This window comes from Trachurus trachurus, assembly GCF_905171665.1.
Source record: "Trachurus trachurus genome assembly, chromosome: 3".
Classification (NCBI taxonomy): domain Eukaryota; kingdom Metazoa; phylum Chordata; class Actinopteri; order Carangiformes; family Carangidae; genus Trachurus; species Trachurus trachurus.
Window position 1 is genome coordinate 19027134 of NC_139893.1, and position 14500 is coordinate 19041633.

Here is a 14500-nt window from a genome sequence, read left to right on the forward strand (position 1 = left end):
GTGTTTGCTTTCTCACTCAGCCATCCCGCTCTGTCTTTGGTCTGGGCCGCGCTCATTATGCAAATTAGGTGGTGGGTGGAGTCTATTCATAAGAGTACGAGTTGACGTCACGGGTAGTATGGTAGCTGAGGATAGGGAAGGGAGGGGTGGAGGGTGTGTGTGTGTGGGGGGGGGGGGGGGGGGGGACTTCAAAATATGAATACATAAAGCATAAGAGGAAAAAAGAAAATGAAATAAGGCTGATTTCAAACAAGGGGGCTCAGATTGTAGAGGAAGAGGAGAGAGCAGGGAGGGAAAACCAGAGGAGTGGGGAGAGAGGAAGATATAAGGGAAGGGGGGGGAGTGTGCACTGTGCAGTTAACTACAGAGAGAGAGAGAGAGGAGAGAGGGAGAGAGAGAGAGAGAGCGCAGCCCGCCGGCCCATTGAGGAAAGATGGCTACAGTCACTGCAAACGGAGTGCAGCAAGAGAATGGATTCAGCACCACGAACAGCGCCGGCAGGATGAACGGGCTTACCATCGGCCAGAACACCATTCCAATGAAGGACCACGACGCCATCAAGCTTTTCATCGGGCAGATTCCCAGAAACCTGGAGGAAAAAGACCTGAAACCCCTGTTTGAGGAATTCGGAAAGATATACGAACTCACTGTACTGAAAGACAGGTTTACGGGAATGCATAAAGGTTGGTTATTTTGGCATCTTTACTTTTGTGTTCCTTTAGAAAATGACAAGAAGAGAGACGAAGGAAGCAAAACAACAACAACAACATCAACAACAACAAAAACGCCCCGATTCAGTTTTGGGGCAGACAGCACGAAAAGTGTGTTAATTTGCAGATGTTTGGGACAGAGTGGTAGTGGGAGCCCCGTATCCTTCACTCACACACATACACTCACCACACGCTCACACACACACACACACACACACATAGGCTACACACTGGCACACGCACATATAAATAAATATATAGGCTATATCTACAGCTATATGAGGCGTGAGAGGGAGAACACGTGGAACTGAATGACTCGCAAATGCAGGGTTAATTGTTAGCGCGTCCAGCCAGTCCACGTGAATACTACAGCTGAAAACGCCTTTGTGTGTTTACATTGACTATCATGTGCTGAGCATCCCAGTTTAAGGGGGCGGGACAGGCAAGCGCTCGGATGCTCTGTTATTCATGCAGCTGCAGAAATTTCTCCACTACTTAAAAAAAAAAAAAAAAAAAAAATAGCCCATATGTATCTAGTTCTATTTTTTTCCGTCCTGTCCATTTGCTGCACGTTGTCGGAGAGAGAGAAACAAATGCTATCGGGGGGACAGGGGAGGAGGACGGAAAATAGCAAACCATTATCGGGCAATCAGCATCGGTGATTAAGGTGGTGCTGGCATGCTGCTTTGACCTTTCAGCGGGGCTAATATGCAGCATACTTTTCAGACGTCATTAGCTGTGGAAAATACTATTTACGTGGCAGCTGTATTGTAGTGCTGCTTGCTGCTGCTTCTGCTCCGTGGGCGGGTTGCAGTCAGGAAGTACAAAGCAGGATAATAGTAGAGGCTGAGATCCAGCATGCATCGTCTTCTCGCTTCTTGCTCTGCCACCCCCCCCCCCCCCTCCTCCTCCTCCTCCTCCTCCTCCTCATTGTTGTCCAAAACGACCTGGATCACTATTCACTTAGTAATTAGTCAGTCAGGCCACAGATAATCAGGGATCGATCAGTTCTAATGATAGTTATAATAATGAATGCCAGAGTGCGGTGGTTGACATCGGAAAGTCTTTCAGTTACGAAAAAAAAATAAAAATAAAACAGTCTACAATTATAAGTTCAAATCTGTTTCAAACAGTAGTATGCATCTGCTCCTTTTATACATTTTTTGTGTTTAACACACAAGTAGCTACATGAGAACGATTTGGGTGTAAATATAATGACCACATTTTCAAAGCAAGTTGCTTTGTTCCCATTTTCATTTAGATGTGAATCTATTATTTATTACAAGCCTTGAATTGCACCAGCATTTTATCAGTGTTTCATGTTATTCTATTGTGGCAAAGTCTAATAATAATTCAAATGTGTTGACACAGTATAAGTATTTTTTATTACCAGTTCTTTATCAAATGTTTTAGGGATTTTGTTTTCGAGGATATAAATCCAAAATAAGGTCACATTTCCATTATTATCCATGTCATCATAAGCAGCCTGTCTTGAGCTGTCTGAAGCTTATTATTTTACTATCAGCTCGGGGACTGTGCTGTATTGAAAAATAATAATATAACACTGCCACTGCTGATCGTGACTTATGCTATTTTGTAGATAGCAGATATTAATATAAATTATAATTTTGGATATGATTTTAAATCAATCACGCACATACAGTAGATGCACACAGAACCCTTGCACATTCGCAAACAAGCATTAGTCGCATTGAATTCACAATCAGTTCACTGCCTGTAAAAATAATCTATTCACAAGGCAGGCAAATTATGTATGATATGTAAGTCAGTGGCTACAATTCATGATCTTATCGATCAGTGCAAGTAAAGCGCTCTTGTGGGAGAAATGAGTGTGGGCTCAGCATTACTTTCTTGTGTGTGCTACCCTGAAGGTCTCCATGCACCACCTGTTCCTTCAGTCATCAGTTGCTCATGCTCAACATGCTTCTCATTTTTCCAGTGTTACTCTTTGGAGCCCCGATGATCGATTAAAACAATATTTCTGATGTTCATGTTGTTTACGCCTGTCCTCAACCATCCCTGAATGTCAACACTGTGGAGGATGGTTGCCTCGGGAAGGATAATCCTGTTCCAAAGCCAGACAGTATGCCCGTTCAAATCATCCTCCACCAAGGCCACTCTGATGTATGCAGTATGCCCACTTCATCCCGCATGACATTCAAAGTCACTTTGGGAGCACAGGCGTGCACTTTTAATAAGATTTCACCAACGCATTATATGGATGAGTTTTTCTTATTGGCCACTCACCTAAACCATGTTCATGCCTCCTGCTGCGTCAATGTGTGATACCTGTAGACCGGAGCTGGAAAGTACAAGAGTAAGAGAATAGGATTAGTGTCGTTAACAAAACAGAAGGAGGTATAGTGTATGATTAGCTATGTCAGTCAAGGAGAGCAGTTTAAAACACTGACTGAATGGCCACTCTGAAACCGAGGAGAGCTTTTGTAGGAGAAATGAAGGTAAAATGAATTACTTACTTAACTGTAAATGTTCTTTGAAATGCCTCATGTTTAAATTGAATTCTGCTGTAAATAACACACTAAGGTCAGTGCAACATTCTCTCATTTAATCAGATTTATAACTTTTAAATTAAATGATAATTTAAATTTTTTGTACCGACTCCTACATAAGCACCCTTAACAAAACAAAAAACAATACAATAATTATAATCATAGTAACTGTATTAACAAAAGATAACTATTACGTATGCATCGACAGATACATGTACATTGGGTCTAACCATTATTTCTCTCCTGTTTCACCTGTCAAAGTAAATTTTGATATAAAAAACCTTAAACTCTACAATGAAGTTTACATTTGTTTCTTTATTTCTTCAGTGTGTATCTACTGTCTTTGAGGTTTAAGGCATTCAGCTGTTGTAGCTGCAGGGCTGTGAAATAGTTGCACTGAAGAATTGAAGCTACTTGTTACAATTCCCATTTGAATTATGTCTTAACACAGAACATGATCAGGTTCCCCTGGGTTAAAGGTTCTATCACAGAGTTTGCTCAGCACGACATCACTAACTCAGAAATCAAAGAAACATCCCTGCTTCAGCCCATTAAATATACAGTACACTTTATCATCTTTAAACCAACAACGCATCTGCTTGAGCATTTTAGTGTCTTGCAGCTTGTTGTTTTGGTTTTCAACCTCACTGTTTTCAGTGTCAGCACTCTCATGTGTTGTTTTTGGAGTTATTAACTCACCAGCACCAAGAGATAGATACTGTAGAGAAAATGAGTGACTAGGTGCTGAATGCATTGAAGCATTTAAACTATAGATTAATAGATTTCCCTCAGGAAACCACGAGGGCTAAACAACAGAGCTAAAAGGAGAGCAGATATTGGACTTACGTACATTCATCAGGTGCCCAGAGAGCAACTCTGAATGAATGCTAAAGCTAATTCACTGTGTCTGCTCGTTATGTAAATCAAGTTGGCCAGTTTGTGAAATCAACTTATGATGGTTGACAGTAAGGCCTGGACTTTTTTTTCCTTTTTTTTTTTTTTACCTCCCTGGGTTGGTCATTTGTTGGCATTTGTGGCAAGTCTAAGGGACTCATTGCCACCCAGTAGAAATCCCCCTGATACAACTTAATTTCTACAGCTACAGGTCACTGAATAGTTTCATTTCAACCTGACGTTGCACTTCCTGGATGAGTGATCTTAATCTACACATACATGTTGAAGCTGTGTGACTATCATCAGCAATGCAGCAGTATAGCACTTGGATCATTTCCTCTGCCTCTATAATACAAGATTTAGTAATAGTCTTTTGTCCAGAGTGAATGTATTGAATAGTGGTTTAAAAAGTGGTTTATCCTCTGCTTGGTTCACAAAACTACAAAATACGGCAATGGATAACAGTTAGATATTATGTCAAAAGCCTGGAGGCCATCTAATCTTGGAACATTATCACAAATTCAATCCCCATTAACAGTAAGACAAACTTTTTACACAACAGTGCGACAGAAGAGTGGGGGTGAGGATATAATCAGCTTGGCTCCGCAATCCCTAAAAACATAAAGTTCATAAAGATTTAGAGCAGTGCCATGAATTTAGTTTGACTGCAACTTTCAAATCCCTCTTTGAGCTTAGTTTGTGGCTGAGAAAGATTTGATTTGTTGCAGATAGATGATGTATATGGCTGTTGGCACCAGTTAGTAAACCATACCTAATGGATGATTTGCAGCACTACCTTTTCTCCCAGCCCGAGTCCTGTGACACAGAATTGCACCATAATTATGGATTTAAGGGCAGATCAAAATATGTCATGTTTGCTCATGACTAATTCATGCGGATTGTACTGCATCCATTTGAACAGATGTTTTGTGCTTTGTGAATTCTTACTTTGGGCATTTAGGGATATCTCCAGGGAATTGTCTGAATATCTGGGGAATTTTTGTAGGTTGTATTTTCTTCCTGTACACTTCCGTGAGCGTAGCTGTATGCTGACGTCTTTTCAGAGCATATTTTTTCACATCTTTCTTTTAACGGATGATTATATCCTACCTCGTAGTTGTTAGACACTGTTGCCTTTAATGCCGGTTTGATAGTTTGTGTGTCGTCAGGGAGCCTTACACGGCGCGTGGGATGACTTGACACTATTGGCGGGCATGGTGCTCGTCAGTGTGTGGTGCAGCCAGGTCGTGCTGTTTAACATCCATCATTTCGCTGAGCACTACATTATCATAATACTTAGTGTCAGTGCCAGAACGCAGGCATTGTTCAGACATGCTGAATGTTAGTGGGGGGCAAATCTTTTGCTTGAGTAGCGTTATCTATCAATCCGTCTCTGATGCTGAGAAGAGGGACCCTGAGCTGCACCACACAGCCAGGAGGAAGAGATACAAAGAGTTGTTAAATATCCTCATCCATTCTGCTCTCCTTGGTAGGTCTAAGCAGTGTAATTGGCTATAAATAGCATGCCAAATTGACATAAAAAAAGGCATTGAAATGTCAAAAGTAAACCCCAGTGGGCCACTAATATTTAATTGCAACTGACTCATAGAGTGTAACAACAAATCTTTGAAAGTGTCTTTACAACTTGTAGACAGTTTTGTGGTTTTCTATGAAATTCAATTCTGTTGACGTATAGTAATGGCCGCAGAGCCACAGATCTATACTTGTATTGGGTTTTATCTACAGTGTGAGTGTTGTAGATGAAGCGTTGGGCAGTGATTGACAGTCTGTGTAAGTTGAGCGACAGCTGTAGTTTAAGTCTACATGACCTCTTTGATCATCAGAAAGGAGGCCGTGTGTGAACCAGACAGCTAACCGCTCTGAACAGCCTGCTCCCAGCGTAGATGGACGGAACAACTAAAAGATGGAAAGATGCTTGGCAGGTAATAGTGTGGTGGATGAATCCTCGCATCATATTTGTCTCAGTACCCAAGAGGGGGTCATGCTGTCACATTCGGCAGCATCCAGTTGTTTTACATAATTTTTTTGCGCCTACATCTTTTTCGGAAATTAATTTGCATTCTTTTCCCACTTTAATGAACATTCTTGGATCAGACATGTGTGAGGAGACTGAAGGAGAGCAAATTGCTCATGATTCATGAATTCACTGCTAATGAATTGAAATTTTATACAAATTTGTTCTGGAGTTATTTCAATTACAGGTACCTGATGCCTTAAAAAAGCACAATTTACTCTTAATGCCTGGATGCATGCAATTGTGAGCACATACTAATTTCCATTTTAAAACAAATTGTTAGAAGAAGCGTTACAGGGGGAAAAGTTCTTTAAGTAATTACCCGAAACGTGTTTAGCAAACGCAACAACACATCTCACATTTTCAGCTCTCTCTTTGTGCCAGTTTGCTGGGTTTACTTTTTCATTTGCCTTAAACATAATTTGTTGAACCTTTGTCCCTCACTGAAATTATAGTGCAGTAAACTGTCTTTGATTAGCAAAGTATTATTTTCACCCCACTTAACCTGCTCATCACAGAAAGCCACCAGTCCCTCTATTGAACCCCCACCACCCTTCATTTCAGAACCTTGTCCATGTTCACCTCCTCTTATTTTCTTCCCATTTAGTCCAATTTATTTCCTCCAGTCTTAAGAATGTTTGGTTAAATCACAGAGTCAATTTAAAAACGCTATCTGAGATTGGTATTGAAAATAAAGACATTTTAAGGAACAGTACAAAAGCAGTGGTTCAGTGTTTTTATGTTGTTGTTGTTGTTGTTGTTGTTTTTTTCAACAAATAATTTGCCCTTTATATTACTGTTAAAGACCTAACTATTAATTTAGTTCCCTGAATTATGCAATGTATTGCAATACATGTCATGTCATGTTCAAAATCAGTTTGATGAATCCCAGCAGCCCAATGATTTTGTTTTTGAAGGGTTAATATGCATAGTTGCAATATAATACCAAGGGTAATACAATGTGGGGTCACTTGTAGTTATGAAAGTTATTCATGTAACCCTATACTAATAGCCCCGTACTAATTAGCCAAATTAAAATTGGAAGATGAGTGCCTAAACCTGCTAAAAGCTTCATTCATGTTACCTCCCCTTAAGTGGTAAGCTGAATGCTTAAAAGTCAAACTGATTCACTGATAACATGTTTTTCATAATTTGTTAGTGTGGTAGAAGAGTGTCAGCAGACTACGATTCCCATAAGCCTTTGCTAGGACATGCCCCAGGAAGCTCATGTCCCACAGTTTTGTAATGTCACAAAGGATGACGAGTGTTTCCCCAGGCTCCCAAACTTTTCTGCTTTGCTGTGTGGCATGCTGTTTCATCAGTGTCGTTTAGGTGATTTTTCCTCTTGAGTAACTGCTTAGTTGTGGAGGAGGGTGAAGGTTGTCGTGAAAGGGAGCTCTCTTGGCTGGGCGCCAGAGTGTGTTGCTGGGTTTCAGGGGTGATGGGTGCTATGTGCTGCATGCCGGGTATCATCTGCGTGAGTGAGTGTGTGTCTGTTAGAGAGTTAGAGAGAGAGAGAGAGAGAGAGAGAGAGAGAGAGAGAGAGAGAGAGAGAGAGAGAGAGGGAGCGGAGAGTGTGTGTGTCTCTTTTCCCATGAGAATCCTTGGCAGCAGGTGTGACATGTAGTAATGGGAAATTATGCTGCATAGTGCAAAACCTCTTCTGAACGGGGTCACCCACTGTCAACTCTGCCAAGCGCATAACAGAGCAACCACTCACTCTTTAATGAAAGCTGTCACATTTTTGTTAGGGACTTATTTACTGATGCATATTCATTCTGTTTCCCCGAATTTTCTAACTTAAAGAAAACTCTCCAGAGACGTGAGGGTATAGTTTTAGTTCATCACCAGAGCTTTTTAATTATTTGGCAGCCAAAATAAATTTGCATAGCTTGACTTTTTTCCTCCTGTGTCCTGTGTAGTAAATATGAGAGGAGCTCATTCATCAGAAAGTTTTTAGTAATTGGATAAAATATATATCTATGTCAGGTGACAAAGCATTTTCATCACGGCTCCAATTACACATAACCTCCAGGAACACATTATTAGAAAACAAAATAAAAATATGATAGAAATTGAATACCAGCACCAGAATTAGATGATATAATAAAAATTATCATAATAAAAACAATAATAACAATACAAGCCAAGTGGGAAACAGATAGGTGAGTTCATTAAATCTAATATGCAGTTGAAAACGAGTGCAAAATTTGGTAACACTTTCTATGAAGGTCTACTTTATAATGAACTAGGAACACATGCCTAAGACATTATATTGCATTTATACAGCTTTATAAAAGTCATGATATCCGTTTATAATTATGTATAACAACTTATAACAAGGTTTATAAGTGTGAACATAATAGAAAGTGTTACCCAATATTTTAATCCATCATGTAATAATAACGTCAGAAAGCTGCATTCAGCTTGTCAGCAGAGTATTAATTGGTATAATTCCACTGCAAAATAATAGGTGTTTTTGGCATAACCCCAATAAGTCTCATTATGGCTGTCTGTAGATCAGAATTACTTCAGTAAAATCACAAATCTCTGGATTCATTTGCACGTTGATTGACGATGGTCGAATAAATATTGAGAAACAGGCCTTTCATGTTTACAGTGCAATTTATTGTATACATCCTACAACCAGCCTCTGAGTTCACTTTAAATGTTGTACAGTAAATGTGATTTTTTAACATCCTTTTTGCTTTACAATCAGGACTTTTTTAGATTTAAGATATTTTACTTGATGGCTACTAAATGCTGAAACCCCCAGGTTATAGTAGGATTTTGTTAAATGCCCTTAAAAGCACAGCATATATTAAGTACACTTTTCTTTTAAATCCCACCATGAATCTCAGCAACCAGAACTTTTCTCTACTTCCTCTTTTAATTATTAATGATGGTGTGCAGTTGCGTAACTAATGTCTGATATTATAAACCTATGTCTCTCCTGTCTCCCTGTAGGATGTGCCTTTCTAACATACTGTGCCAGAGAGTCAGCACTGAAGGCCCAGAGCGCCCTCCATGAACAGAAGACTCTGCCAGGGGTAAGTGCCCCCGATCTGCCCTCTGTCACAGGCTAAAGCCCCCAGGGCAACCAGCCGGGAACGGGAGTCTACATTAACATAGGAATTATATCACAGTTGCTCACATATGCACACACACACACGAACACGAACACGCTCACACACACACACCATCACACCCGTGGAGGCACATGGGGACACGGTATACATTAAAACACACAATCAGGCACACACAGATACGGAAACAGATGGAAAGAGTCACTTCTCAGGCTCCCTCTCAGCCTTCTTTTTGTATTCACTCGAACACACATACTCACTCACTCTAAGTACACACACATGCAGACATACTAAAAGAGTGTGAGTGGCCTATCTCACCTTGCAGTGTCTTATTACACTAATCACCCCGGCGGAGATATTTGATAAGCGCTCCTTCATAACAGCCCATGCTGTCCTTCCCCTGTCCTCCCACAATATGGCTGCCGCAGACACTAATTGCCTTGAGGAATCCCACTCTCATTATCACATATAATCAAACAGTAAGTATAAACAATCATTTTTACCATGTATATCACCATCTGGTGTTTTTGTTTTAATTCTCTCCCTTGCTTTTTTTCCCCTCGTCTTCTATTGCTTGCCTTTGGCGGGCAGGTAACTTTTTCAATTAAAATAATGGCCTCTTCAAACGACACAGGTAGAACATACCTAGTAGTGGGCTCTTAAGCCCACCCAGGAGGACACCCTCAATCTGGGATGAGCGTGAGTGTGTGGTGTCTATCTGTGCTTGATGTGTGTGAGGGGGATTTGACTCACACATCAAGGGAATTATCAAGGTGTGATTGAATTACGCCCGTGGGTCCCTAAGAAGGAGAAAATACTCCAATGCCCAGGCTCCTCACCAGCCCACTCCCACCTTCCTTTCACCACATACCATGACACCCTACCAGGCTGGGGCTTTAATCAGAGCCTGAGGATATCCATCTAAATCTCCGGGGAGGGAGAGAGGTGCCGACAGACAGAGGGAGATAGGAGAAAAGAGACAGGAGGTAGGAGGGGAAGAAAGTATGGGATGGAGAATGGTTTTCAGGGGGGTCAGGGGCGTGGAGTTGGGGAGCTTTATATTGTTCCTCACTGTTGTTTTAATCAATTGTTTGTTCTTTGGTGAATACCTGAGGTACTTCACTGAATGTTAGGCACACGGGTACACTGCAGCGAAAGAGTCCCTGAGAGACCAGGCTCCCTGGCTCGTTACCACCTCCCACAGCTTCATAACGAGATGATTGTCATGACGATCCTGGATAGGTCTTCCTGTCTTTATTGCCCTCATAGAGGGACATTCTTGTTTGTCTTCCATCTAGAAAGAGGTTAATGGCATGTTCTGTGGGGTTTGGGAAAACATTTTCCCTGTACAGTTCACAGCGAGAGGTCAGTCCTGCAATCTTGGGCTGAGCACAGCCTGCATACAGAAAGCTAATAGAGATGTTCTGTCTGTCTGAGAGAGCGAGAGAGTGAGAAAACACTGAGAGTGGGAGAGCGACGGAGACAGACCAAGACTGGGAGAGGTGACACTTCTGGACAAGCCTCATTGTCATTGCCATGGCCTGATGGTTTGTGATGCTCCGTCGTATAATGGTGCCATTTCAGTAGCTTCTCCACACAGCACTGCAGACATGTTTGTGCAGTCTGGATGTGGCTATGTGACTGTCAGGCAACCTAAATGCAAATTTTGTACAAAAGAGACATCTGGCATTAAAAAAAAAACAAAAAAACAAAAAAAAACATCAGCATCTTTCTTTTTCGCAAGACGATATGCAAAACTAAATTAAAATAAAATTTGGGGTGAATAAAATAATTCAAACACTGCCTAAAAAAATGAATGTGATGCAGGTGAAGCACATTTGCAGAAGCAGCTGCACAGTCATGTCATACGAGGTTAAATGCAAATTATGCACTAGTATGTGCAGGCTTTAAATAAGCTCTGACAGTGAGGAGCCTCAATCATCGTGTTTATCTTCTTCCCTATATATGGATGAGGTTACATCTGGAGAAAGACAAACTATGTTTAAAACCCAGATGGCATCATTGTATGGCATCCCACAAGCCTAAAAGAAACACAAAGAATGATGGATTTTACTTGTTGAACCTTCAGGTTTTATCCAGAGTATTCATACATATTATCTATACTGCTTATCAGGGGCTGAGGGCTAGAGACAATCACATTTGACAGATCATCGGACGCGTCTTTGGACTGTGTGAGAAGCAAGAGTATGCAAAAGAAAGACCAGACTAGATGTTTGCAGATAAGTCTTCCACAGGATCCACAGATTGAACTGATACTTGAAAAGATCCCAAAACTGAGATTAATGTGAAAGACTGTGCTCCTGTAAGAAATTAGCCCATAAGTTGTTTGTGCAGCAGGTTATTATGACTCACAGCTACATTTTGTTGTTAGGTAATATTTAGTGGCCATGGTAATTATGACAGATATGCAGTGACGCAGTATTACGAACACACCAATGTCCTCTTAAGGCTGAGGCTTGGGTGGATGGATGGGTCAATACAACACATTTGAAACTAGCAGTTCAAGTGACAAAGTTAATCATGTTGTTATTATAGAAACCATTACAGCAAAAATCATCATATGTGGAGGAAGTACTTTTACCTAACCAAGTGGTTTAAACCTAATCAAGCAACAGCAATGATCATGCTGCGGTACAATTTGTTATACTGCAACCACAACCACCAATGTCTGTTAGATGTGCCACTGATGCGTTTTTTCATGAGAGACTTTTGTGGGTCGTATCAGAGGGATGAAAATTGCCCTATGTTTGTTTAGGTTGAAGTAATTGTTGGCATGCGAGTCTGATGAAATGTTGTCCTGGTGACCAATCGGCTTTGATCTAACAGAGCCAGGACACTGTGAGTATGGCCTGCTTTATGCTCCTTCTGGCATCTGTTGGAAGGAAAGTATTATCTACTGGGCAGAGAGCAGAGGTGATAAGAGCCTCACAATCCCCATGTTTCCATTTTTTGTGGCATGTCTGCTACATAAAGGTTTGCTGAAGCTTGATTTGTTGAGAGGAAAAGAAAAACAGACACATACAGCACACATAATAGCAAAGTATAAAGAAACAGTATATGAAGTATTCAGATAGCAATGGTGTGGAGCAGGGACTGGAATTGGTTGACTTTCCCAACATGAACACACTGGTAGTGCAGCTGTGTTTGACAACAGGAGACTTTGTCAAACACTGCATTGTTTGTGCATGAACAGTTATATAATAATACAACATGTCATTTACTATGGCTGCTTATATGGCATAAGAAGTTATAGTGACAAGATGGTAAGATTCATAATTTTCTGACACAAATCATTCAGTTGGATTCATTAATTGAATCCAGATCATCATAGTTCAAGGAACATGCTTAGCCACAAATATATCTCAGTCAGAGTGCTGCACTTCTATCTGTGTGTCCTTCATAAGATTTTCATTGTTACAAATTGTTTTTGTCTCATGTTTCCTGCTCAGCATAGCGATTTTCACATTATCACACTGTATGCATTTCACAAAATGAATAGACTAGAGGCTTAACAGTGAGAGAGAGAGGTGGCAGAGATGTGCATGTGCGTGTGGCGTCTCAGCAGGAAGTTAGACTCTTACATCATCTCCAGATTGGCTGTGAGTCTTATTTTCCATAATTCACATTCCTTTATTTACTAAATCTTGTTCTGTGCGTACCGCATTTGAATTGCCACCAGGGAATCTGGCTCTGTCTGTTGTGGCTGAAGCGGGCTTTGTTTACATTCTTTGATTAATTGCATGTAAAGAGTATAATGAGCTCTTGATGTCCTGTGCATCAGATCCTGCTGCTACAGTTTGTACAGTAAATGTAATCAGAGATTCAGCCTCTTGCCCTTGGTGAGCTTGGTGAGTGCCGTTGTGTTTACATGCTCATTCAGCATATTCCCCAATGTAGGGCAGCATGGCACTGTGCAGTGGCAAGAAAAAGTAAATGAACCTTTTGGAATAATGTGAATTTAATTAGAATTATGTCCCCAAAATATGTTCAGATCTTCATCTAATTTACAATTATGAACACGCACAATACATTTTAACTTATAACACACAAATCTTGTTGTGGTATTGTAACGTTCTTGTCCTTTTTGAAAATATAATTCAAACAGTGTAGGCTGGAGTATGTGAACCCCTTGACTAATCACATCAACAAAAGCTAAGTAGTGTCAGGAGTTATTAAACCTGGAGTCTAATCAACACAATAAGACTGGAAGTGTGGGTTAGACCTACTTTGATTTAAAAAAAAAAAAAAAAAAAACATAAACAAACAAACACTGAGTTTGATTTTCACAAGAAACATCTTCTGAAATGAACCATGCCTCACAAAAAAGAGCTCAGAAGAATTAGGATCAAGAGTTGTTGATTTGCATGAAGCTGAAAGGGTTACAGAGTCACCTCAAATAGTTTAAATATTCATCAGTCCACAGTCAGACAAACTGTCTAAAAATGGGGATGATTTATTTCTGTGGCTACTCTTCCTAGAAGAAGGCACCCCGCTAAGATGATGACAAAAGGCTTTAAATTATCAGTGGAGCTGGTTAACATCTCTGTGGAGAGGCCACCATGGGCATACAATACGCAGTGCACGGAGCACGGAGCATGGAGCAAGCAATGTGCATCCAAAGTTTACTAAAGATTAGCTTGACGTTCCACAGCACCTCTTAGAAAATGTTTTGTGGACTGAAGAAAGTAAAGTTGACATGTTTGGTAGGATCACACAGCACAATGTGTGGTGTGAAGAAGGAAACTACACACTGATAATGTCAATGTGTCTGTCGGTGATGCAGCAGGACAATGGCCTTAAAGCAGAAGCAATGTTTTTGTGTTAATATAAGTCCTAAATAGTTATATCTTCCGACAGCAATCACTTACATAGAGTGTTTGGTCTGAAACACGGGTCTGTCGGTCACTCTGCTCTGCTGTAAGCCGAGGAGAAAACTTTTCTTGTATCCTACAAGCTTTATCCAATGAGGAGAGAGAACGGCATGAAGGGCTGTGTGTGCAGCCAAGGGAATCCACATTTTGGAGTCAGAGCCCAGGCTTTAACCCAGTAGAGATGCTGTGGAATAACCTAAAGAGAGCAGTTCACACCAGACATCCTGAGAATATATCTGAGCTGAAGCAGCTCTGTTAAGAAGAACGGTCCACAATTCTTCCTGTGCATTGTGCAGGTCTGCTGCAGCTCAGAGCTTCTTTGTGGTAACTGCTGCCGAAGGAGGTTGGACCA

At 40.8% G+C, this 14500-nt stretch overlaps 1 protein-coding gene across 11 annotated transcripts in view; it reads left to right on the forward strand.

The window, feature by feature from the left end:
* Positions 1-433: 433 nt before the first annotated feature.
* The window catches only part of celf6 (CUGBP Elav-like family member 6), a gene marked incomplete at both ends in the record, with an annotated part of 127746 nt that continues 113679 nt past the window's right edge, over positions 434-14500 (forward strand). For 6 of the 11 annotated variants that reach the window (XM_083969322.1, XM_083969324.1, XM_083969326.1 and 3 more), the window contains 2 exons: positions 536-683; positions 9138-9220. In XM_083969322.1, coding sequence (XP_083825448.1) covers positions 539-683; positions 9138-9220 — 228 coding nt within the window. Of the gene's footprint in view, positions 684-9137; positions 9221-14500 lie in introns of all 11 variants that reach the window. The other 5 variants (XM_083969329.1, XM_083969321.1, XM_083969328.1 and 2 more) reach the window with 1 other exon arrangement.